At 35.2% G+C, this 25765-nt stretch overlaps 1 protein-coding gene across 4 annotated transcripts; it reads left to right on the top strand.

Annotated features, from left to right (window-relative positions):
* Positions 1-1157: 1157 nt before the first annotated feature.
* Positions 1158-12547, top strand: LOC104589206 (beta-amyrin synthase-like). 4 transcript variants are annotated; one of them, XM_010247447.3, is made up of 19 exons: positions 1158-1294; positions 3223-3440; positions 5133-5318; positions 5699-5788; positions 5876-6073; positions 6258-6342; positions 6654-6820; positions 6993-7181; positions 7316-7429; positions 8318-8440; positions 8537-8659; positions 8748-8846; positions 9128-9184; positions 9835-9881; positions 9985-10128; positions 10204-10381; positions 11712-11792; positions 11891-11974; positions 12239-12547. In XM_010247447.3, exons 2-19 carry the CDS (start codon positions 3243-3245, stop codon positions 12365-12367), a joined length of 2292 nt encoding a protein of 763 aa, XP_010245749.1. In that variant the 5' UTR covers positions 1158-1294; positions 3223-3242; the 3' UTR covers positions 12368-12547. The 4 variants fall into 4 exon arrangements, with proteins under 4 accessions (XP_010245749.1, XP_010245750.1, XP_088749840.1 ...); XM_088893714.1 differs by having other exon boundaries at positions 1180-1298; XM_088893715.1 differs by having other exon boundaries at positions 1184-1294; positions 3228-3440.
* Positions 12548-25765: the final 13218 nt, after the last annotated feature.

The following is a 25765-nucleotide window of genomic DNA, read 5'->3' as shown; positions in this document are numbered from 1 at the left end:
GAACAACTTATTTTTACTTAAAAAATAAATAATTAAATAAAAAATTATCAAAAAACATTATCCAAGTCGATAGGTCAACAGTTCAATTACCCAGGTCAATAAACCACTGACTAAATGAATAATTTATGGCTTAGAAACGGTTTTAAGGTGAAATGGAACCAATTGCCTAACCTATTCTCAGATAAACTGGTCCGATCATCCGGTCCAATCCAATCCAATTTTTAAAGTGATTATTAGTGCGGTGATATGCTTTTCAAACAGCCCCTACGAGGGGATTCGGGCAATCACCAAAATACCTTAAAAAATACACGGAACATGATTCAAAGTATCATACATATCTGTTTTTGAATCCACCAATATGCTAAATACTAGAAATTAGGGCATGTGAAGTTTTGAAGAGTAATACCCTTTCTAAAGATGTCTTGGCATAATTCTTGGAAGTTTTAACATATTTCAGCATGTAGAAATATGTTCGAGTGTAAATAAAAACTCTCTTAATTATAAGTTATAATATCTTTTTGTAAGAAATAAAAGTAAAATTTTCATAACAAAAATATGGTCAAATATTCTGGCTTGAAAAGTTAAACAAATTAAATTAAATGAGATTCAGTCGGCAAGTCCAAGACTTTCAATAGGAGGGGTAAAATTGGCATCAAAATTAGACTCTGTCAACCAGACCCAAAGCATCATTCTGTCCTTTTTCACCTCACCAAAAGGGTTTCTTTCGATTGGGAGAAAGGAGAGAAGGGTTTCTTTCTATGGATTAAACTCAGAGCACCACTCTAGGCACACGTACCCAACCCAATTAAGGCTTATGGATCAAGGCTGCAGGCTTGCAACTTAACCCGACCCGCTGACATCTCAACTTTACTGCTATTTAACTACTCTAACTCTCTAAGGCCGTGGAATGCAAATCAATGTAGAATCTGTAGGAATCAAAGGAATGGGATAATGACTCCAGAGAGAAAGAGAAGGCACTCTTCTAACTCTGACCCATCAATTGACGTAAATATACCGGCAAATTGAACATTTTATCCGAATTGTGGTATCACTTATTTACTTGTAATAAAAACTAATAAATTAATACTAATTATTCCAACCATATTCATATAATCATTTTCACACACATATACACTTAGTCATACCCATGCCCATTCATTCAGAACTGCGTCTATATAAGTTGGTGAATCTCTTCTTTCTCCCCACTACTCTGCTTGGTTCTAAGTTTTTCTCAGTTCCGAACAGACTGTTGAACCCAACAAATTGAAGGGCTTTCCGAATTCTGATCTCTCTGGTAAGTTGTTTCGTTAATCTATATATTGTCTAACCCTAATTTTCTTTCAATCATCTAGCTTTTAGCCCACCGCTAAGATGATTAACGGCCGGCTGATGGGGTTAAAAGTAACAGAAATGGATGTGGGTAGAGGCCTGGATAAGAATCGAGTTTTTCATGAGTTTTTCAGAATTCAACTCATCAAAAGTTCAATTTGATTTGGTTTAAATCGAGTTTTGAGTCAAGATCAAACTCAATATGTAGGTTTGTTTGTTAATTGAAACAAATTAAATATATCTCCTGAGGTTGGTGAGACTTAACGAGCTTATATTATATATATAATATTTTTAATTTTTATATATAATAAAAAATAATATTTTATATGTATAATTCTTAATTTTGTATATAAAGCTTAGTAAACTATTGAGTTCGAACCGAGTGAAACTCAAACATACCAGCTTTTGAGTTGAGCAAAATTCGAATTCATGTTTTTAATTCAAATTGAGCTCCTTCCAAATTCAAGCCTAAAGTTTTTTTGTCGAGTCAAGCCAAGCCAAATATCTGTTTGAATAGCCAAATATTCAGCTTATATATGCTCCAATCCACCCCTAAATGTGGGATCAACCGGCTTTTCCAACGCCAATTTCCCTTTTCTTCCAAATGCTAACTTCCACTTTTGAGGGAAACGGGAAGAATTAATGATTAGTTTCATAGAAAATCCTTAATTTCAAGAAGTAAAATGGGTACAAGACTAATTTCTTGTTTTGCACACACAAATGAATTATTATTTTCTGTTTCCACAGATTCGTCTTTCATGTAACAGAAAATTAATGATGGGAAATGTTTGCCTGTTTGGAGTGATATCAAATGCCTTTAGAGATTTCAATACATGAGCCTTTCTTTCTTCACCTCTTCTTCAATTCTCTCTCTCTTCCCCCCTTCCCCCTGATTTTTGGGTAAATTATCAAGACATTCTTTTGTTCTGCGAGGTCTAGGGGTGTAAATGGATCGAATTCGAATCGGATCAGGTAATATTTAAATTCGAATCCAATTAGAAAATTCGATATCCGAATTCGATTCAATATCCAATGAATATTGAAAATTAATATCCAAATTTTAATCCAATTAAAAAATCCAATATCAAACCTAATGCATTTTATTTTTATCTATTTCCGTCATATGGGTCGTTTTTTCCATCAAAATAACTTACACGTAAAATTGGGTCATTTGTCATTTGTAATGCTTTTGCATCTGCCACCTCTTTAATATTTTCTTTTATTCCACCATTGGCTTCACATGTTAGTATGTAAAACTTTTATTTGACTAAAGACATTAAGGAAAAAGGTATAATATCCTTATGTTATTAACTAGTTATTATGAAGAAATGTAGCTTCTAACCACTACTCAAATACAATAATTTTCAAATCAATAGTTTATTTTATTTTTATTGCCACGCTAATGTGAAAAGACATAAATACCCTCGGCCATGTTTGGGAAAAGCATGGTGAGGGTATAATTAAGAGCCCATTTGGAAAGGCTTCTGAAATGATTGAACTGCATTTTCTGTCCCACTGAGGGGAAGTTGCTTGAGATAGCTTTACCTGATAGTCAATTGTGCAACACTTATTGTAAGCCTATTTTCAACTTTCTGAGTTTTTACCAAATACAGCTTTACAGTGATCCAGGCTCCTCACTTCCAAATGGGCACTTAATCTACTTGCAATAGTATCATTAGAATCCCCTCCATCCATGGTTTGTTTTATAAATTCAGTTAATGCTCTGTTTGGAAAGAGTACAAATATTAAATATGTACACTGCAAAGGTATAGAAATACTTTATACAAGGTTTTGCATTGAATATATTTGTATTTACACACTTCCCAAATCGATCATAATTAAAGAAAAATTAATACTATTTGTTTCATAATATGGGTTGTGATCACTGATCAGGATAGAGAAAGTGAGCTACCATGTGGAGGCTTAAGATTGCCCAAGGAGGTGGCCCCTACATGTACAGCACCAACAACTACGTTGGGCGACAGACTTGGGAGTTCAACCCCGACTATGGTACATCAGAGGAGCGTGCTGAGGTTGAAAAGGCTCGTGATGAATTCACCAAAAACCGTCACTGTGTCAAGCCCAGCGGTGATGTTCTTTTGCGTTTGCAGGTAGTATTCTCTTTCTCTCTATCTATATCTATCTATCTACCTAGCTATCTATATAGATCATTCACAGTCCACATATCGATTATATTCTCACACTTGTCATCCACTTCTCTACTCTTTGCAAGCATTTCAGAGCAAGGTTTGCATCAGTTATCAGACGTGACCAATTCTTAGATGGTTCAAAATAAATTAAAACAAGAACTCATTAGCAATGCAAGAAAAAATATCAATCACCCGATAAATGAACCGGTCTATTCTATCTTAAATGCAGTTCCTTGTAGGTCATGGATTATTTATCAAGTTATTATTATCAAACGAGACCCATTAAGAGTTTACATCTATTAAGCTAGATGATAGGATTTGAGTAGGGCTGGTAATATTATTTGATATGATACCTTAACATTATTTGAATATAACATTAAGTTTGTGTGTTTAGGTTGACCCACTTAATTCAGATTGACCCACTTAATTCAAAGATGACCCGTCCTTTATGATCCAAAGTTTTAAATTTTAAATCATGTATGTATGTTAATATTTCAATGAAATACTATTATGGTAGGTATGATATTGAATGGTTTTTATGAATTTATTTCGATAATCAATTATTAAATATTTATTTTATTATTTAAATAGGTTAATTTAAACATGTTGATTGTGTTGATTTTGTATTAATTCAGGCTACACATATAAGTATTAAATATGTTAATTGTATTAATTTGTGTTATGTGGGTCATGTCATGTTATGATAAGTTGACATGATTAATAAATTGACATGTCATGTTAAAAATTTGACATGATTAATAAATTGTATTGTATTTGGGTCGACCCATATATTTTAATATTCCTACCTAATATGACATGAGAATACAAATTAGCACCCTTTGGTTTGAGTCTAAGGCTCAGTTTGGAAGGAATACAAATACAAATATACAGTTTGCAAAACCTTGTATTTTGTATTATTATACATGTATTTGAATCGTACATATTGTATTTGTACTCCTTCCAAACTGAGCCTAAGGCGAAGCGTGGAAGTACCAATACAAATATATTTAGTTCAAATGCATAAAATAGTACAAAATACAAGGTTTTGTATTCTATAAATTTGTATTTATACTCTTAAAATAATACAAAATACAAATATATTGCAATGATTTATTTAATTAATTGACCTTCCATTAAGATCTGTTTGTATTGTCGTTTAGAAATGACTATCAAAATGACCACCTAAACCATTTGTCTGATAACAACAAATTTAATTTAGTTTAAATAGCATACACCCTAATTAACTTAGTAATTAAAAGAGTTTGTCTACATTTCATCAGGAGTCAGAACAGTATTTCCGCTTTTATTTTTCTTTTGATTGAATTTGTTCAATGTGGTGTAAATCATCATTTTTCACTTCCGTATTAACTTGATTGCAGGGTGTTTTAGTAAATGCAAACTAGAGTAAGTTTTACTAAACATATAAGTGAAACTATAGGGAGTGTTTTATGGACATATATACCACTAATCACATAAGGTGGGTGTGTGGGCCTTTAGAGAAAGACCCAATACTCATCGCTACCCTTTACTCATGAATCGTGATAGAAACCTTGACAGGTGCTCAGCACCTTTGAATTTAATGATTTCATCAGAGAGTTCTAGCTCCATATGTGATAATGAACATATTGTATATATATATTTATTGTTCTACAGCTCTTGAAAGAGAACAACTTCATTCAAACTATACCACCAGTCCGAATCGGAGAGGATGAGGAGATAAGCTATGAGGCTGCTACTGCTGCACTGAAGAGGGCCGTGCAGTTTCATTCGGCACTCCAGGCAAGCGATGGCCATTGGCCAGCTGAAAATTCGGGTTGTCCCTTCTTCCTACCTCCAATGGTAAGTTTAATATTCAACATGGTCTATTGTGCCCCTGCCAATAAAACACGTTCCAACCTTCTACCAACATCATCTTACACTTCACATCTCAGGTCCCACTTTTATGGTGGGTCCCAGTCTCATAATGAAACGTACGGTGTTAGGTTCAAGTGGTGGATCGCCATCACCTCTATTAAAATTAATGAAATTTCAAGTACAAGGTATGAGTGAGCCTCTCTTATCCACCCTTCAAGTCCGATAAGCTTTCGTGTGAGTGGGCATAATAGAATCCATTCGGGGATATATCGTAACAGCTTAAGCTTTTATGTTGAAGAGTTCATTGAGAAAGTAATAACAGATAAAGCTTTTAACAGTAAAAAAAATATTACTTAATAACGCAGGTCATGTGTTTATACATCACCGGAGATCTCAACAAAGTTTTTACTGAGGAATATCGCAAGGAGATTCTTCGTTATATATACAATCATCAGGTATATATATGAAGCAGAATTGAAACTTGGAATATATGAAACTTGATGACTTTTATATATAACTGAAGGCTCCTGCTACTATTGCAGAATGAAGATGGAGGATGGGGACTACACATAGAGGGCCATAGCATCATGTTTTCTACAGTTCTGAACTACATTTCTATGAGGATTCTGGGAGAAGGGCCTGAAGGAGGCCGAGACAGGGCTGTTCCCAGAGCGCGCAAATGGATTCACGACCATGGTGGTGCAACCTCAATTCCCTCTTGGGGAAAGACTTGGCTCTCGGTAGCTAGCTTGGACCATATACACCAATATATATACCATCTCTATAATAATACATTTGGCTCCTAACAATTTCTTTGATTATTAGCTTTGTGACTGTCGATTGATCTGGTTTCAAATTCATATTTCAGTCTGATCAACTCTTGTTTTGGTTATGGTTTATATGAGTACTGTTTCTTTAATGTAGATATTTGGAGTATATGAATGGGAAGGCAGCAACCCTATGCCCCCAGAGTTTTGGCTTCTTCCATCATTCTTCCCTTTAAGCCCAGGTTTGCATCAATTTCTCAACCAATCAGTTCTTTAATTCCAGTACAGAAGCTTAATTTAGGTGCTATTTGGCAAGTCTTTTAACAGCCCAGATAGCTAAAAGAGGTACTGAACTGTTGGGGTCTTGTCTTGATCAATACTGTTTGGTAAATATTCTGGTCTACGGCAGTCTATTGGGTTGTTAAATGAAAGAGTTTTGGCCATCTTGTGCTTTCCCCCTTGGTTTGTTTTATTTAAATTTTTGGGATCTTGGTCATTTAATATCTAGTTCTCACCTCTGTATACATCATCTTTCTTGGAATTTACAATACAGAAAAGCTATGGTGCTACTGTCGCATGACTTACATGCCCATGTGCTACTTATATGGAAAGAGGTTCGTGGGTCCCATCACACCTCTCATTCTTCAACTAAGGGAAGAGATTCACACTCAACCTTACCATAAAATAAAATGGAGTAGAACCCGCCATATGTGTGCAAAGGTTGGTTAGATTTACATCAATGCTTGTTCTCTTAGATTGAGTTTGGTTTGTAAAGGTTTCCTTATCTTTCCCTTCCTTTCCCTACCTTTTTCTTCAAACCAAACATAGCCTTAGTAAATACTTAAGTTGCATTGTTATAAGCAATTACATATATGATAAATTGTGATTGCAGGAGGATTTGTACTACCCTCATCCCTTCATACAGGACTTACTGTGGGATACTCTTTACATTCTTACTGAGCCTCTTCTAACGCGTTGGCCCTTCAACAAATTGAGGGAGAGGGCCCTGAAACAAACAATGAAACACATCCACTATGAAGATGAAAACAGTCGATACATTACCATTGGATGTGTAGAGAAGGTGATAATGAAACAAACATTAATAGCAAAATGTTGCAAATCTCAATGTTACACTTATATCACCTCTGTTCAGTTTATCTGTGGTATTTATACTGAGTCTGTTGTCTAATGCTTACTTGAATTGAACTGGCACAGCCATTGTTCATGCTTGCTTGTTGGGTGGAAGACCCAAATGGGGATGCATACAAATACCATCTTGAAAGGATTCCGGATTACATATGGGTTGCTGAAGATGGAATGAAGATGCAGGTTTGTGAACATCTATTTTACAAATTTTCATGGTTCTAGGTTGAAGATGAAACAACATAAAGGACAGTATATTGGAGGTGTTTTAAATTTAAGTGTTTCTGATTTTACTAGTTCACTTTTGTGCTTCACAAGCTTTCAAACTGTTTCAGATATATCTCTTTTTAAAGCTCTTCACTAAGAAAGGGGACTGAAGAGCTGGAATCTCTTGTGATTTGGGTCTTATTTCTTGGCTTTCTCCCACATTACCTTCGAAGATGACTTTAAGAGACATAGTTTTTGAAGAGCTTTAATTATCTAGGTCTAGGACCATACTATGTGCATCTTCAATTTGAGCCAACAATTTTGATATTCACATCCTCTATATCCTTGGTGCAGAAAATCTCTGCACCAGACCAATAGTAATCTGCCACGCCAGCCGCCTGTCTATCCCCATTTCAAAATCCAAGCGATTTTCTCCAGTTAGTGTGGCAGAATTCTATTGGTTGGTGTAGATGGTATGCAGAGGATTGGATTAGCACCATTGGGCTTGGATTAACATAGATATCGTTCCCAGTAAAATTAGTTTCATTGGTTAGAACTTCAACTTTCGGTTTAAAAATTTATGATCAATCTCCTTGTTCTATCCCCTGTGATGAAAGTGTAATCCATGTCTATGCCTTCAAATATGTTAAAATCATATTATTCAACCTTAAGATAAGTTTTAATTTGTATAAAATCATAGGCATTTCAGTTGTTAAGTATCTGATCGATGTTTTATTAGTTCTCAAGAGAGAAACAGGATTATCTATTGCAAGAATTTTACAAGTTGGCAATAAATAGAAATAACTTCTGAATGCTCAAACTTAAAAGAAAGCAACTAAAGTATTCCAATCATTCAATTAATTTCAGAGTTATGGCAGTCAATTGTGGGATACTAGTTTTGCAATTCAAGCTATAATGGCAAGTAATCTCTCTTTCGATGAAATCGGGCTTTGTCTTAAGAAAGGACATGACTACCTTAAAAATTCACAGGTTTAACTCTAATCTCCAAAATCATTTCCTAATTACAACTATCTACTCTACTTTTCTTCGTTCTAATTGCTTTCATATATATCACTTTTAACTAAGGTTCGAGAGAACCCATCTGGTGACTTTAAAAGAATGTTTCGTCACATCTCAAAAGGATCATGGACGTTTTCAGATCAAGACCATGGGTGGCAGATCTCAGATTGCACAGCAGAAGCACTAAAGGTAATTAGCTCATCAAATCCATCACTATGTACAATTTAGCCATATTCTAATGGTTTGTAATAACTGTCCTCGACCTATTGTTTTATAGGCTTGCCTCATGTTTTCACTAATGCCACCAGAAATTGTTGGTGAGAAAATGGAAAAAGAGTGCTTGTTTGATGCAGTGAATGTTCTCCTTTCCCTACAAGTAAGAATTTAAGTCATCATGGTAATCTATTTTAGTTATCAACAGTTAAACTATATTGACTTTGGATGAATTATTTGCACCATACTTTCTGTTAATTACATTTACACAGAAAAATTGATAGGGTCCTACACCAAAACAAGCCTTTCTCTGTCCCGTATCTCTATATTACAAGAAATTATTGAAAATTTCTAGAATGTTAAAAAATTATAACAAGAAAATACCCCTATTTTCGTTGCTAGAATGGAATGTAGCACTAATGTAAATAAATTATTTAATTGCAGAGTCAAAATGGCGGTTTAGCATGCTGGGAACCAGCTAGATCAGAAAATTGGTTGGAGGTAAGCTTCTTTGATTTTTAACTTCTGTTATGCAAGATAATTCAAATATCATTGGTCCATAAGCTGATTGAATAATAAATTATAATAACTATGCAAAGAAAAACCATATATATATAGAATAGATAATTATAGTAATTTGATTAATCTCTCCAAGACCTCATAATTGAACCCTATCAAGTGTTACATGAGTGATATCTCCTCAATGGTCTAGAAAATCAATTACATAGGTTGGATGGATTTCCTCACAAAGGAATACATTTAAAGAGTTAATCATGACAATAAGGTTCCCTAATTGATCTAGCTAGTTGGAGCTTCCCCAAAAAAACCTGCCTATTTCTACCATATGAATGGATTTATGGCCAATCCAGACAATCTATCAAATAGGGGGTCAACCACATTGGGTTGGCTATATGTTCAATCCCTCTACCTTCTCTGTATTGGAGGTTTTCAAAAATAGCATTAATAGTTCATAGTGTGAGATTGATTGTTCATTTAAGGAAGCTTACCAAAGCACACAAATAACAGACCCTTGAGAGAACATTTTTTGCTTTTTCTTGATCATACAAACAATTAGAAAAATTTCGGAAATATTTGTCAAATAACAGACCCTTACTATGTATTTATTGAAATTCTTTTTCATTTCTTTTCAGCTATTCAATCCTACAGAGTTTTTCTCAAACATTGTTATCGAGCATGAGTATGTTTTTCTTCTATTTCTTTTTATTCTTCACATCAATCTATTGTCCCTTTTTTCTACACTGTGCATAATTTCCTTAAGATTAACAAATTTGGTGTTCTAGGTATATCGAATGTACTGCATCGGCAATCCAGGCTCTAGTATTGTTCAAGAAGTTGTATCCCAACCATAGAAAGAAAGAAGTAGAAAGTTTTATCTCAAAATCAGTGCATTATATTGAACAAATACAAATGCCCAACGGTTCATGGTATACCAACTCTGTTTCTATGCATAAAAGAATATTGTTTTAGATTAATGTAACCTGACATGAAATATACAACAGGTATGGAAATTGGGGAATTTGTTTCATCTATAGTGCATGGTTTGCACTTGGAGGACTAGCTGCAGTAGGGAAGACCTATGACAACTGTCCAACAGTTCGTAAATGTGTTGATTTTCTGTTATCAACACAAAAGGATTCTTGTGGCTGGGGAGAGAGTTATCTTTCATGCCCAAACGTGGTATATATTTACCTAAATATGTCTTAATGTTTTTATTTCTTGAATGAATTTTAAACTTCTTCTTTAATGAAATCTATCAAAATTTTCATTAGTGCCCTAATATTTTGAAAGCTTTAATACTTTTTTGATATTATGACAGCTAGTGATTGATATAGGGACTGTTTGGTGTGTCTTTTCATGCGGTTTTTTGACTGTTTACAAGCCGGGCAGACCGATTTTTGGTCTATTTCCATTTGGCTAGCGGATGATCTAGCCACCAAAAGCATGAGTACCAAAAAGATGTGAAAAGCCCATTTTGGGGATTTCGGGAAGCTTCAAATAAAACTTTTCATGTCTTCCATGTTTTATTCTTATGCAAAAAGACATGGAAAATGCACAGAAAGATGTGCATCTAACAAATGTGCTTTAAGCTATTCAGATCTTCATGCAAAAGCTCAATACATCTTTTTACTGTCAGAACTACCAGAAGATCTTTCCAAAAAGATGTGCCAAACAGGCCTATAATTTCTTTTAAAGAATAAGATTGAATTAAAGTTACACTTAGAAAATATTATTTTCACTGCTTTTTTCAATATCTTTCTCCTTTTCCTCTTTACACATTTTGTAAACAGTATTAGATTAATAAGTCTAAGACTTTGATTACTAGAAACCAAACTGATTCATATGATCAAAATAATCTATCTTAAATAATGTATTTTAAACCCTTTATAATATTACACCCTACAACAATGCTTTAAAGACAAAACATTGATATTCTTAGTGAGAGATGGTACTGAAAACTGAGAAAGTGTAAGGAAAACCGAAACAAATAGTTTCTCTTTATGAATTCAAAACCCAAAAATTGACTTATAATAAAGCTTTTAAAAGAAAAATGCAAATTTCGTTTCCACATAGACCACTACTTTCTATTTACTTTTTTCTAGGGCTGTGAATGGGTTAGACAGACCCAAATGAACCAAGTTGAACTGACTTATACATCCCAATTATAATTGGGTAGGGGTTGGTTTTGATTGTCCCAATAGGGTCTGGTTTAGAATTGGTTTTACATGTTTATTTATTGGGTCAGGAGCAAGTCAACCTTGACCCGGCCCAGACCAAACCCAAACCATTGACACACCATTCATGAATGACATATTTGGCTAACAACAGTGTAAGGAAAGTAAACCAAGCCCCAACAATGTAACAATGTTGGAGCCATTTTTCCAACAATGTTATAAATACCCAGACAATTAATAATGAATATTACAGTCAAAATTATTAAATATATAGCAGACACAGATTTTGATATTCTTTTTCATCTATACTTGTTTAACTACGCTTGATCAAACAGGAATACACTCCTCTAAAAGGTGAAAAAACAAATTTAGTGCAAACAGCATGGGCATTGATGGGTCTCATTCATGCTGGACAGGTCTCATTCATATAAGTTTTTTTTTTCTGCAAATTCTTTAAAAAGCACTGAGTTTCATTTTCCAAATATAAATATATTTTGTTTTCTCATGTAACCAGGCTGAAAGAGATGCAACCCCTCTACATCGTGCAGCAAAACTATTAATTAATTCACAAATGGAAAATGGTGATTTTCCTCAAGAGGTAAGAGATAACCAACTTTTCTATGATGATTTGAGGTTTGGGGCTAAAATAGATGATCAAGTCATGTTAAGTACAACATAATTTTGGAACTATATTTCTGTGTAATTGCATTTCATTCCATGTGAAAGGGGTGGTAAAATTATGTAGCAAAAAGTAAAAACTAAATATTTTAGGTTAAAATGTTTCCTGCTGCCAATTTTAAGATGAGAATTGTCTCTATTTTACTTCCAATGTTTTCTAAATAGTTTTAGTTGTTTACTACAGGAAATTACAGGAGTCTTCTTGAAGAACTGTATGATACACTATGCAGCATATAGAAATATATTTCCACTGTGGGCACTTGGAGAATATAGAGCACGGGTTCTAAAACCTTCCAAAAACCTCAAAAATTAAGTCCTAAATATTATACTGCATCTTTATTTCTATTTAAATAAAGTGATGATAATCTTCTCCTTTTGCTCTCATCTTCTTTCTCCAAATTATTGTACCCTATGTTTGGGGGTTTATAATAAGGCCAATGGATTTGAATGATGTTCATCCTATAAATCTAGTTGATAAATTAGTTCTTTACCATCTTTGACTTGATTTATTAAATCCTTCTACATTCCTGTTTTTCTCCTGCTAATGCAAATATTTCTAGGAACCAAATATCAAATGTCATAAATCGAGAACAAATGGCATCAAGCTCCTGCTAATTCAGGGTCTCGGAAGCTAGGAACAGATGTAACAAATAAGAATTACATGATTTAGGTTTAGTATATGTTTGGAAGCACCGTAGAAAACGGTGTCTTTTTTTTTGTTTGGAAACGTTGCTGCTAGGTAGGGCATTTCCTGGAGCAACAGCAACATCTTCTGTTTAGTATCAGTCCTTCATATCTGTTTTCAGGATTGGTACCCATTATAGGAAGTTCATGTCACTGCCACATCATGTCCTCATTGGTAGTAATGAGCTTCAATCTGAGAAAATGTCAAATTTGGGGTTACTCCAAACCACGCCTTCTCGATTTTCAACGTATGGCTTAAAGCACATTTTTTATGGAAAAACGGTTCGAAACATATTAATGTTTTTTGTAAGAGCACCAATTTTTCCAACGTAGCTAATAATGTGTCACCATTTTCTGGAGCAATGGCACCGGTTCCAAACACCACCCTAGTGAATGCAAAACAATGAAACATATAATTCATTAACTTGATGACTTAAGAATAATTGGATATTGCAAACATATGGATTAACAAGAATAGAACCTTGGTGATGAGTTTTCAGTTGAGTTTTAAGGGGCGCATGGAACTCAACAGTTCCTAGCTTGAGGAGTGATGATTGGATTAGTGGAAACCCTTGGCGTGATTTTTAAGAGTAATCCAGGGGTGGGGGTTGATATTCTGGTGCATCTGGAACTAACCCTGCCTTCAATCTTGTAGGGAGGTGGGGTCATGGTGGCTTTGGTGATATCGAATTTCGTCCTCACAAAATTGGTGCTCATACCATCCTGACAATACATGCAGCCATGCGTTGGGAACTTCAAATATTTGTATTTGTGTATTTTCATCCATAGGAAGATGTTCCCATGAATGGCTGAAAGGGTTGTGAGGACAGTGAGGATCAAATTTGTAAGGATGAAATCTACATTTGCTTTTGATAGCCTTACATTCATTGGAGTCCTAGCATAGTACGGAAATGAAACATATTCAGAAAAGCTTCAAAAAAAGAAAAAACTTGAACTATCAGGAATAAAAATTATTCATTGAATAATTAAGAGAAAATTCAATATCAAAAACTGTCTTAGCCTTCCCCTAGCTACTCTTTATATATGCATACACCCTTATGGCTCTTACAAGAAAGTTTTCTAATCTATGAAAACTCCTAAAAAAGAAAGCCTTAATTGATCAAACTTATTATAGGAAAACACTCTATAATAGAATCCTACAAAAACTCTTCAAAAAGAAAGTCCTAATTGAACAAAAATTCAGAAATCATAACATAATACTAATTTAGTAAATTCAAATTAGAATAGAAGTTCTGCATTGATATTATCTTGGTAAATTCGAACTAAGATGGAAATTCCATGTTGGCGCTAACTTGTTAAATTCGAACAAGAATAGAGGTTCTGCGCTGGCGCTAACTTGAAAATTGATTACTCGGTTGGATTAGTTATGTCATCTGAGCTTCTTATGTGTCTTGAAGTGATCCCAACTTGTATAGAACTTATTGGCCTTCTCCTATACTGCATTGTCGTTTCTGGGTTGGGGAGAATCTGTCATTGTATTCAAATCATCATCTGACTGATCACCAACATATGGTAGCAAGTGTTTGACATTGAAAACATCATGGGTATGTATATGGTTGGGTAGCTTTAGTCTATACGCATTCTCATTCATGACTTCAACTATCTCGCATGGTCCAACCTTCCTTGGTGCCAACTTTCCACGTTGTCCAACCAGTAGGCATTCCTCTATTAAAATGGCCCAAACATAGTCTCCCGCATCAAATACTACTTTCCTCCTATATGTATTAAGATGGGTCTTTGAAAACCAATTTTGTAAATGTTTATTCAGTTGTTCTGAATTCCATACAACACCATTCTTCCTGAGTTGGAGAGAATCCGACCTCAGATTCATGTTACCATTTAAGAAGCTGCCAACATATGTTGTTGCACTTCCATTGTGCTTCTTTGTTTCTAACCCTATGATAGATAATTGGTGATGTAAACCTTCAATATGAATTAAGATTTCTTCATTGTATATCTTAAATTTTGAAGTATATTTCTTGCACTTTACAAAACCTGAGTCTTCTTTTATTAACCCTTTTGAACACTGCAAGAGTGCTTGCCAATAAGGATCTTCGTAGACATGCATGTAGACAATGTGATCATGATCCCCAAGATGATAACTATTATCTCCATCATATTGAAATTCATAATGAATAATGGCATATTCCTCCTTAGTGATTCGTTTTTCATCATAGATTGGAGGTTTGTTCCAATCAACAAGTTTCTCTTCAAGAGATATTTTTAAGGAGAATGACCATACATCCTTTGGAACCTCTACACCTTTCAATTCAAACCCCTTGTCAATTAAAGCATATGCAACACCCGTCTCCTTTAAGGCATTGTGAATTCAGTCATGGCAACCGTTCCACCCATAGTACATGTGGTATGAAAAATATTATTTCTTAGCCAATCCAATGATTCATCCCTAGGAGTTAGGAATGATCGCTGCATCACCAAGGCCTCTCCCACATTCCCATACACCATTTCACCCTCTAAGGTTTCTTCATCATAAGGGTCAAATACAGGTAGGGTTGAATAGTCAAATGCTTCTAATTGGGTTTCACTCTCATCTTCTAAAAATATCATCCCTTTTCTTTTATCACCCTTCGCACATTCAACAGATTTATGGCATGGTTCAACACACTTAAAACACTTCAGTCCAGGTGGACCCACTTGGTTTTGATTAGGCCCATGTCCCTGGTTTTGGTTCAGCCCACGGGACTGTAGCTGAGTAGTTGAATTTAATTAGAGGCGGGTTGGGATTACTATGTGGGGCTGGTTTGGCCACATCAGTTTGGGTTCGGCCCAATTGGTTAGGTCAACTACCTTATTTTTTTAGGGTTAGAGCATGTTGATGTGCCATGGAAACATCATAGCAGTCAAATAGGTCTAATATGTCCCGAATATTTGCACCATGTTGCTGCTCATCCTCTGAATCGAATGGTTATTAAGGACATGATCTTATTTTCCAAATCTTCCTTGAATTCAAGGATTTCTTTTACCATGAAGCAAGGATTTAAATATCGACACAACACACCCGGGCATATCGTATCGGTACCAGTCATAAGAGATACAGGAAACGCTATGAATAGGTACCATCCTCTTAATCATCCGTATCGAAGTGATACGCATCAGTATTGGACTGTATCATATTGTATCATCGATACGGACCGATATATGGGTGATTCGCGTTTTCACACGTTCGCATATCTAATTTAAAAAAAGTAGCAGCTAGCGAAGCTTAAACTCAAGTCACTACGTATGAACGCATACTTGAACATGTTTGTATGCCACTAAGGCAATTGTTAGTGCTTATTAAAAAGTGAAACAAAATAATTCTTTATTAACGCTTACATGTAATCCTAACAAACAACATATATTTATCTTCAATAATTCTAAGTAAAGATTAAATAATAATATTTAAATTTAATATTTTATAAACTATGGAGTAAATAATTTCTCAAATCCGCAATCATATCAAAAAGTGGTTTTTAATGTCAAAAAAATTATACAAATATAAATATTAATAATAGAATAATAATTTTAGTACTTAAAATTTATAAATTTGAATGTGAAATGTATCTTAAAAATTTTATAAATTATTAATTAATATTTTAATTTGCATTAAATAAAAATATATTTATTATTTACAAAAATGACAATTTATTTCATAAAATTATAAAATAATAATATAATAAGTTAATTAATTAAAAATTATTAATTTGCATACGATATGTATCTTAGAAATTTTAGTTTATTTGAGAGAGTTTAATTTAATATTATATGTTTTTATAAATTATTAATTGATATTTTAATTACATTTTATAATAACATTTTTATTGTTTACCAAACATTTGAGAATTAATTTTTAATTGATTATTTAGTTAATGTTAAAATGTAAGAATATAGAAATAAAAATAATTGATACAATAATTACATATAATAGTTGAATGTGTTTTGTGACATGAACTTCAATTGAAAATAAAAAATAGCTTTGTACATGTATTAATTTGAGAAAATTTATATAATATATTTTAGGATTCTAGATTGATACATTATCAATAAAAATTGTATGATTTCAATGCATCCCGCTATATTAATTGTAATATATTTATTCACAAATACCATTAGAATATACATTTCCTATGCATTTATACATTAATTTTGACTATTTTTTCCTTAAATGTTATGTTATTAATATATTTATGGAATTTATATGCATTTCCTGATGTATCCAAGCATCTCTATGTTTTTTCATCCGTATCCATGTGCTTTCAAATCATATCCATATTTGTATCTGTATTCAAGTGGTCTGATACAATATCTGATACCGATACTTTAATCCTTAAAGCCAATCCATGAATTCTTTTGGAATCATGCCTCCTTGGAATTTCGGGATCTCAACCTTGAGATCTGCTTTCCACCATCTCCGGTCACCACCTACAACTATAGCCGATCTGGTTGCTTACCTTGATGATGAAAGGGAACATTTGGGGATACTTGCGTCGGAGTCACTGTTCCCTCACAGCAATTTCAACTCCTGAGCAAGTGTCTTAACTTGCCTTCTCAGCTCTACTATCTCTCCTTGCGTTTTGTAGTTGGGTTTCTGCTCTATGGTGTGAACTACTTGTTTATTCTTATGAGCCATAATCCGAAGAATTATCAAACATGAGCTCTGATACCAATTGACACAATACGGAAACAAAATACATTGAAAAAAGCTTCACAAAAAATAGTAGATGTCGAACTACCAGGAAGAAGAATTCTTCACTGAATAATTAAGAAAAAATTTAATATCAAAAACTGTCTTATACTTCTCCTAGCTACTCCTTATATAGGCAGACACCCTTATGGCTCCTACAAGAAAATTTCTTAATCTATGAAAACACTCCATCATAGAATCCTACTAAAACTCCTCAAAAAGAAAGTCTTAATTGAGCAATCATAATCTAAGAAAACACTCCATAATAGAATCCTACTAAAACTCTTCAAAAATAAAGTCTTAATTGAACAAAAATTTGGAAATCATAATCTAATACTAATTTAGTAAATTCAAACTAGAATAGAAGTCCTGTGTTGACACTATCTTGGTAAATTCGAACTAAGATGGGAATTTCATGCTAAATGTGCTTCATATGTGTGCTTACTAGAATCCAATCCTATTTTTATTGCCATCTGAAAATGGTCAAGTCCACTTAAACCAACTGAAGAACTATTAAGGCCTATGGTTCTTTATCTCACAAGTACCCCTAAAACAGTACATCATGTTTTTAGAAAAAAAAAAAGAAAAAAAAACTATCCACTAAAATTAAACTTGGTTGGAAAAAACATTGATTGCGTATGAATGAGGCTTTATTTTCGGGTAGCTTTCATTTTCTAAGCTCTGTATTTCTACCGACAATAATAGATTTAGAGTGTAAATAATTACACCCTAACTTTAAGATGTAGAATAGACATCAATTATGGTGATTTTCTCCTTCACGATGTCCATGTTTACAGGCTATAGTTGGCTTGCATCAATTAATCAGAGAAATGTTACTTCCTTGTGATGCCTCTTATTCATCTTTTTTTGTTGATGTGGTAAAAGAGTTTAGGGAAAATTTCTGATCAGTACCTTGAACTTTAGGGGTTGTCTCTAATTGGTCCCCAAACTCTAAAACGTGTCTATGTAGTACTTCGAACATTCAGAATGTATCTAATAACTCCCTATTGTTAACTTGTTCATCAATTAATTTTGAAATATGTCAAAAATACCCATCATGTGTTATCTAATTTTCTTTATCTACCAATTTAACATCTTCGCTGAATTCTCTATTCGCCATTTCTGATTTCCCTATCAAACAGGAGAACCCCTGGTATCTGAACCAAAAAGTCACAATTCAGGTTTCACCATACTATTGTTCCCAAAAATCATCATTTTCTCTTAAAATTGATTTTATCTAACTTCTCATCCACATATCAAGGCATAAAACAACGCCAAATCTTGAAAGAAGCACGAAGCTTCTACTTTCCATTGCGAAGAGGGGAGCGCCCATGCCTACCTCCCTCTGGCTCCATGCTTGTCTACACCTAATCCCTTATATGATGAATTATCACTTAACTTACCCTCTTACTTTTATCTATTTTTCCTTTTTTTTAATAATTATTGGGAGGACATGCATTATGCATGCGTGAAAGTAAATAATAAATATATGTTAACATTATATAATCGAACTTAGCTTTTATGGCCTACACAAAAGTAAGGCAAGTAACCACTTTAAAATATAAATTATACTTGGTAATGACCATAAATTTTATATAAAATCAAATATATATATATATATATTATTAAATTCCCTTGTCATGAAGTTATAGTTAATTCTATAACCTTCATTTTCAAACCTAGTGCATTTTATTTTTATCTATTTCCGTCATGTGGATCATTTTTTCCATCAAAGTAACTTACACATCACTACAACAAAAACGGTCAAAGCTGGCTGGCGTAGGACCACCGGCTTAGCCCTTTAGATCACCGGCTTAGACCTAAGGCGTCGGTCATGAGTCTGCCCCCTAAACCACCGCCGCCTTAGGTCAAGACTGCCGGCTTAGACAGAAAAGACCGCCGCCTTTGAGGTCTGGTTCGACGCGGTTCAATCATTTCTAAACAGGCGGTATGTTAGAACCACCGGCTTAGAGTTAATAAAGGCGGTGGTCTGGACCTCCAGCTTAGATATCTTTGGACCGCCGCCTTAGGTCCGTCGAAGTATTTCTTCCGTTTTAAGGCAATGGTCTGGACCGTCGACTTAAATCTCTTTGGACCGTCGCCTTAGGTCAGTCAAACTGTTGTTTCTGTTTTTAGTCAGCGGTTCGGACCACCACCATAAGTCTTTTTTTTATGTCTAAGGCGACAGTTGTATGACCGCTGACTTTGTCTTTTTTTCATTATTTATATCAATTTGATTTCTACATTTTTTAGTACCTGTTTAATATAGATCTCATGGCAGATAATACATAAAAATCAATTTAAATAAAAAAACTTTTAATTAAATTATTAATTATTATAATATCCAAAACAAGCTGCTTATATACAATATCCAATTGACATATAAGACGGTACAAGGCATTTAAAAAAATCTTCTTGAATAATGTAACACATCATCTAATTTAACTCTAGCACCCACAGCTACAGCAACTGTAGAGCCACCCTTCTCTGTTATTAGGTCTTCTTTACCACTTTCTTCCAACCTAACAACTTGAACAAATCTCTTGGTCATCTATTTTACGAAGTCACTAGATAGTGAGATTGGATTCCAGTCCTCATTGCCACCAACAACAGGGACAGGCATCAAGCTGGCTTGCTATTTCTTCCTTTCCTGCATGGCTTTCTGGTGATCCTTGTAAAAATCGAAATCATCCAGGATGGATACATCAATTTCATAATTCTTGAAAATGTTCAACATTTCGATTCCTTGTTCCAATTTGACCTGCAAAAAATACTAGTATTAGATAGGAAAAGAAGCTAATGTTGACATGAAAACCCACATGGGCACTACATCAAAAGCAAACAAATAAAACACAACCAACAGATTCATTTGCCATTGTTTTCATGAACTGGCAACTCACAGACTCAAACCCATTCTGTCATTCTTCTCAGGTCCAAGATTTTACCATTGCAACATGAAATGGCCTCTATTATAGATACAAAAAATAAAAGAAAAAAAATAAAAAATGGCCTCTATTGCACCTAGGAACTATTTAATCTGGCAGAAAACAACATATTCAGTCCTACATTATCAATAAAACAGGGAAGCAAACCACCATTGGAATAGTCAAGATCTGCTTCAAACACTGGTGTGTAAAATGAACTACATAACCAATCACGAGTGAACATTACAGTGTTCCGTACACATGGATCCCACATGTGCCCGTGTTTGTAGTAGATCTAAAGTCCCATTGGAACTGTTAAAATACAAATAGCATGGTCATGGTACTAGGGGCAGTTGGTATACTTTAATGTTTCAATGAATGCTGTAGATGCATTTGAAACATGACCATCGTGTCTTCTTAAACGATTAAGAGTCTGGCAAGTAAGACCTCCTCAAGCAATTTAGCTGACACCTGGAGTAAGATGAGTGACAAAATCATGAAATAATGAGAATAGCAGAAGCACTTTCTAAATTACAATACAACTAACTGTTAGACAGTGTATGCCCTTAGCTCCAATCAGAATGATGTACATTATAACATTTAACGTAAATGAATAAAGTACATATGAGACTTGTGTTAGTTTAGAATCTCCATAGCCGTTGGATAGATCTGGGGAGATTTATTTTGCCAAGGCTGACACTGATGTATTGCCAAGTTGGTTGGGGTGGCTTATCTCAACTGCTAGGGTGAGACCTGAGGCACATGTAGTGTAGGTTTTTTTGAAACCCTAAACCGGACCAAAATTCCAGTATTGCCCTGGACCTTGGAGATAGATGGGCAAAACTGAAATTTTACACTTGACCCCTGAACTCGATTATGATATTACACTAAGTGTCGGATTGGGTTGTCTTCGATATGCCAATCAGGGAGATCCTTAGAGGGGATCAAAACCTATGTATGTTGGGACAGTCTGAGAATTCATCTGAATGGGTGATCATAGTGATAGGATCAACTCCTTTGTCAGACAAAGTGAATGATCGGGGGTGCATTCTCTCTAATGGAAACAAAAACTACCGACAGTTGATTTCAACTGTTGAAATTTGTTTTGCAAAATATATTTATATAGAGATATACATGCATACATATATATATTATGGTTTCAAAATGTTTACAAAAAGGTTTTAATTCCTGTGATCCATGCGAGTAGGGAGTGCAACACTGTTCCTTGCAGCCGAAGGAGAGGTCCTCTCTTGTCGGGCAATGTTTGATCATTATGGGCTAAGAGGTTAAGTGTAAGACCATTGAGGGTAATACCTGATGGGCTATTCTTGCATCTGCCCACAGTCCTTGGGTTTTTATAAGGTGGCTTGACCCAATGACCATTTAGTGTAAATGTTGGGCCCATTAAGAGCCCGTGGTGATGGACTCAGGAGTTCACTGTCTCCTATAGTGAATTCGGTCAGTCCTTGTAATAGAGGCTGAACTGAACCCATGTGGCTGATGTGTAGATCAATGTTTGAGTCCCCTGCCATACAAGGATAGCCAACTGGGTAGCAAATTAAGAGGTTAAGTGAGCATATAGACTTAATGAGCCTAAATCCCAATTCGAACTGGCTTAATAAGATTAATTAAATGGGGGCGGTTCAGGGATTTGGATCAGTAGATAGAAAACTCCTAATGAGATTAGGAGATCCCAATGGGATTAGGAGATCCTCTCTTTAAGGCTATAAATAGGAGAGCAGGGCAGACCTCCAAACTTACTCACAGTCTACTGAATTATAGAGAGAAACAACACAGTTTGACTACACTTGTCTACTGCTCTTTTTCTTTCCTGCTCTTGCCGCTCTACCCAATTCGATTTCCACCAGTGAGAGTGATCAAGACTGGTTCTTGATATTGCCTTTTGCTAGAAAAGTCAATCTGAAGTCGTGCTCACCAGCCCACCATCACATTTTTGTCGAAGAATTAGGTTCTTGCTGAAGAACCGTCCTGTAGATTCTGCTTCACCTCACACCGTGTCATTTTCGGTGGAAATAGTCTTTGGTCTTCTCCTTGGGCGTGAACACCTTCATTAGGGGTTTACTATTACTCCGTATCAAGTATATCCCTCTACTCCCTTTTGGTTTCAAATCAGGTCCGGTTTGATTTCAAGATTAATCCTTGAAAATGCAATTTTCTAAAATAGGGAATGCAAATCTCACATGGGAGAGAGAAAAAGTTTTAAAATTTCGCCCAACCTTCCTACAGGATTCGATCATCCATATGATGGATCTCTCATCCCTTCACTAACATCAATGTTTTTTTTGGAGGGGATAGATTAGTAGTATTAGAACTGAAAAAAAAAACTCTTAATTCCAATGGTGAATTAGATGAAAAGTTTTAGTCTATGTTATTGCATAATTTCATTAAAAAAGAAGAAGAATATCACACCAAGCTGCACGGCTACCACTCAATGACAACATTAATCATTTATGTGGTTAAGTTTAATGTATATCTATATCCTCGGAGTTTCATTGTTGAGATCATAAGACAAAAGAAAATGGTTGATACCTTTTGCACTTCACCATTCACTCTAAAGTCTCCATCAATAGGCACTATCTTGCAAACGGTTGCACCAGCCTTAAAGGCTTCTCCATATGTTCCTTCACCAATCTTGATAATACTGTTTGGATCACTGATCCCAAGAAAGTTTTAAATTTCCATTAAATGCAATGTCATCTTCCTTAATTATATCAAACAAACACTTTTCTTTTTCTTTATCAATAAGCAAAAAATGCTATTCTTGGCACCAAATAATTAGATAGTTTGGAGTTGTTGAGCTCATAAAATGCATTTCCAAATTCTACAATAGAAGGAAAGGACCGCCGCGCCGGATGCCAACTCGGATTTAGGCGGCGGCCAAGCAAAGACCGCCACGTTAGATATTACTATCGCGGCACCGCCGGTTCTAAACCGCCGCCTTTGCTCATTTTTCTTCTAATGAGTAAAATTGGGTCATTTGTCATTTGTAATGCATTTGCACCTGCCACCTCTTTAATATTTTTTTTCTTCCTCCATTGGCTTCAAATGTTAGTATGTAAAACTTTGATTTGACTAGAGACATTAAGGAAAAAGTGAGCTACTATGTCATAATATGGGTTGTGATCACTGAGATCAGGATAGAGAAAGCTACTATGTGGAGGCTTAAGATTGCCCAAGGAGGTGGTCCCTACATGTACAGCACCAACAACTACGTTGGGCGGCAGACTTGGGAGTTCGACCCCGACTGCGGTACATCAGAGGAGCATGCCGAGGTTGAAAAGGCTCATGATGAATTCACCAAGAACCATCACTGTGTGAAGCCCAGCGGTGATGTTCTTTTGCGTTTGCATATTAGAAATCTATTCGGGGATATATCCTAACAGCTTAAGCTTTTATGTTGAAGAGTTCATTGAGAAAGTAATAACAGAAGAGGCTTTTAGCAGAAAAAAATTATAACTTAATAACGCAGGTCATGTGTTTATACATCACCGGAGATCTCAACAAAGTTTTTACTGAGGAATATCGCAAGCAGATTCTTCGTTATATATATAATCATCAGGTATATATATGAAGCAGAACTGAAACTTAGAATATATGAAACTTGATGACTTTTATATATAACTGAAGGCTCCTGCTACTATTGCAGAATGAAGATGGAGGATGGGGACTACACATAGAGGGCCATAGCATCATGTTTTCTACAGTTCTGAACTACATTTCTACGAGTATTCTGGGAGAAGGGCCTGAAGGAGGCCGAGACAGGGCTGTTCCCAGAGCGCGCAAATGGATTCACGACCATGGTGGTGCAACCACAATTCCCTCTTGGGGAAAGACTTGGCTCTCGGTAGCTAGCTTGGACCATATACACCAATACATATACCATCTCTATAATAATACATTTGGCTCCTTCTAACAATTTCTTTGATTATTAGCTTTGTGACTGTCGATTGATCTGGGTTCAAATTCATATTTCAGTCTGATCAACTCTTGCTTTGGTTATGGTTTATATGAGTACTGTTTCTTTGATGTAGATATTTGGAGTATATGAATGGGAAGGCAGCAACCCTATGCCCCCAGAGTTTTGGCTTCTTCCATCATTCTTCCCTTAAAGCCCAGGTTTGCATCAATTTCTCAATCAATCAGTTCCTTAATTCCAGTACAGAAGCTTAATTTAGGTGCTATTTGGCAAGTCTTTTAACAGCCCAGATGGCTAAAAGAGGTACTGAACTGTTGGGGTCTTGTCTTGATCAATACTTTTTGGTAAATATTCTGGTCTACGGCAGTCTATTGGGTTGTTAAATGAAAGAGTTTTGGCCATCTTGTGCTTTCACCAGCGTTCTAGGATGTGGTTAATTCCTGTCTCAAATTGCCAAATGAAAAAAGAGAAAAAAAAAGTCCAAATTTGGTCCTCCCAACATTGAAAAGCCCGAAAGACAACACAGAAAGACTTGCCAAATGCCCCCTTGGTTTGTTTTATTTAAATTTTTGGGATCTTGGTCATTTAATATCTAGTTCTCACCTCTGTATACATCATCTTTCTTGGAATTTACAATACAGAAAAGCTATGGTGCTACTGTCGCATGACTTACCATGTCCTACTTATATGGAAAGAGGTTCGTGGGTCCCATCACACCTCTCATTCTTCAACTAAGGGAAGAGATTCACACTCCATCTTACCATAAAATAAAAGGTAGAGATGCCATCAAGAGTGTTTCTTGTTCCTTTTTCTCTGCAAAGTTGGAATGCTCTCCTTTGTTATTGTTAGATCTTGCATTGCATTCAGGCTTGTAATGACCAAACTTGTGGCAGCAGTAGCACTCGATGTTGGACTTATCAAACTTTGAGTCATTGTTGAGAGATTGCTGGTGGTGATCATGTCCTCTGCCTCTACCCCGAGAATCTTGTGTATAAGAACCTCTTTCTCTTCCTCGTCCTCTTCCACGGCCTCGACCACGACCTCTATTTGATCCTCTCCCTATAGAGCTTTCACCATGAGTTGAATCCTTTAAAGCTTGTTTTTCGGTTGAACATGTTGATGTTGTCATTCTCTACTCATACACAAACAAAGAACTTTGCAGTTCATCGATTGAAAGTTCATCAAGATCTTTTGACTCCTCAATAGAACAAACCACATAAGAGAATTTAGGAGCCATTGATCGAAGAATCTTTTCCACCACAGCCACATCTTCAATTTTTTCACCATGGATACGCATCCTGTTTACTATTGCCAAGGTTCTTGAGAAATACTCATCAACAGACTCTCCTTGCTTCATGTGAAGAATCTCAAACTCTTTGCGAAGAGCTTGAAGTTGCTGCCTTTTCACCATTGTTGTGCCCTGATACTTTTTCTTCATGGAATTCCAAATCTGTTTACAAG

Source organism: Nelumbo nucifera, chromosome 8 (assembly GCF_055504915.1).
Source record: "Nelumbo nucifera cultivar China Antique chromosome 8, China Antique-T2T, whole genome shotgun sequence".
Taxonomy (NCBI): Eukaryota; Viridiplantae; Streptophyta; class Magnoliopsida; order Proteales; family Nelumbonaceae; genus Nelumbo; species Nelumbo nucifera.
The sequence above is the reverse complement of the archived record's forward strand: the minus strand, read 5'-3'. Positions and strand labels throughout refer to the sequence as shown.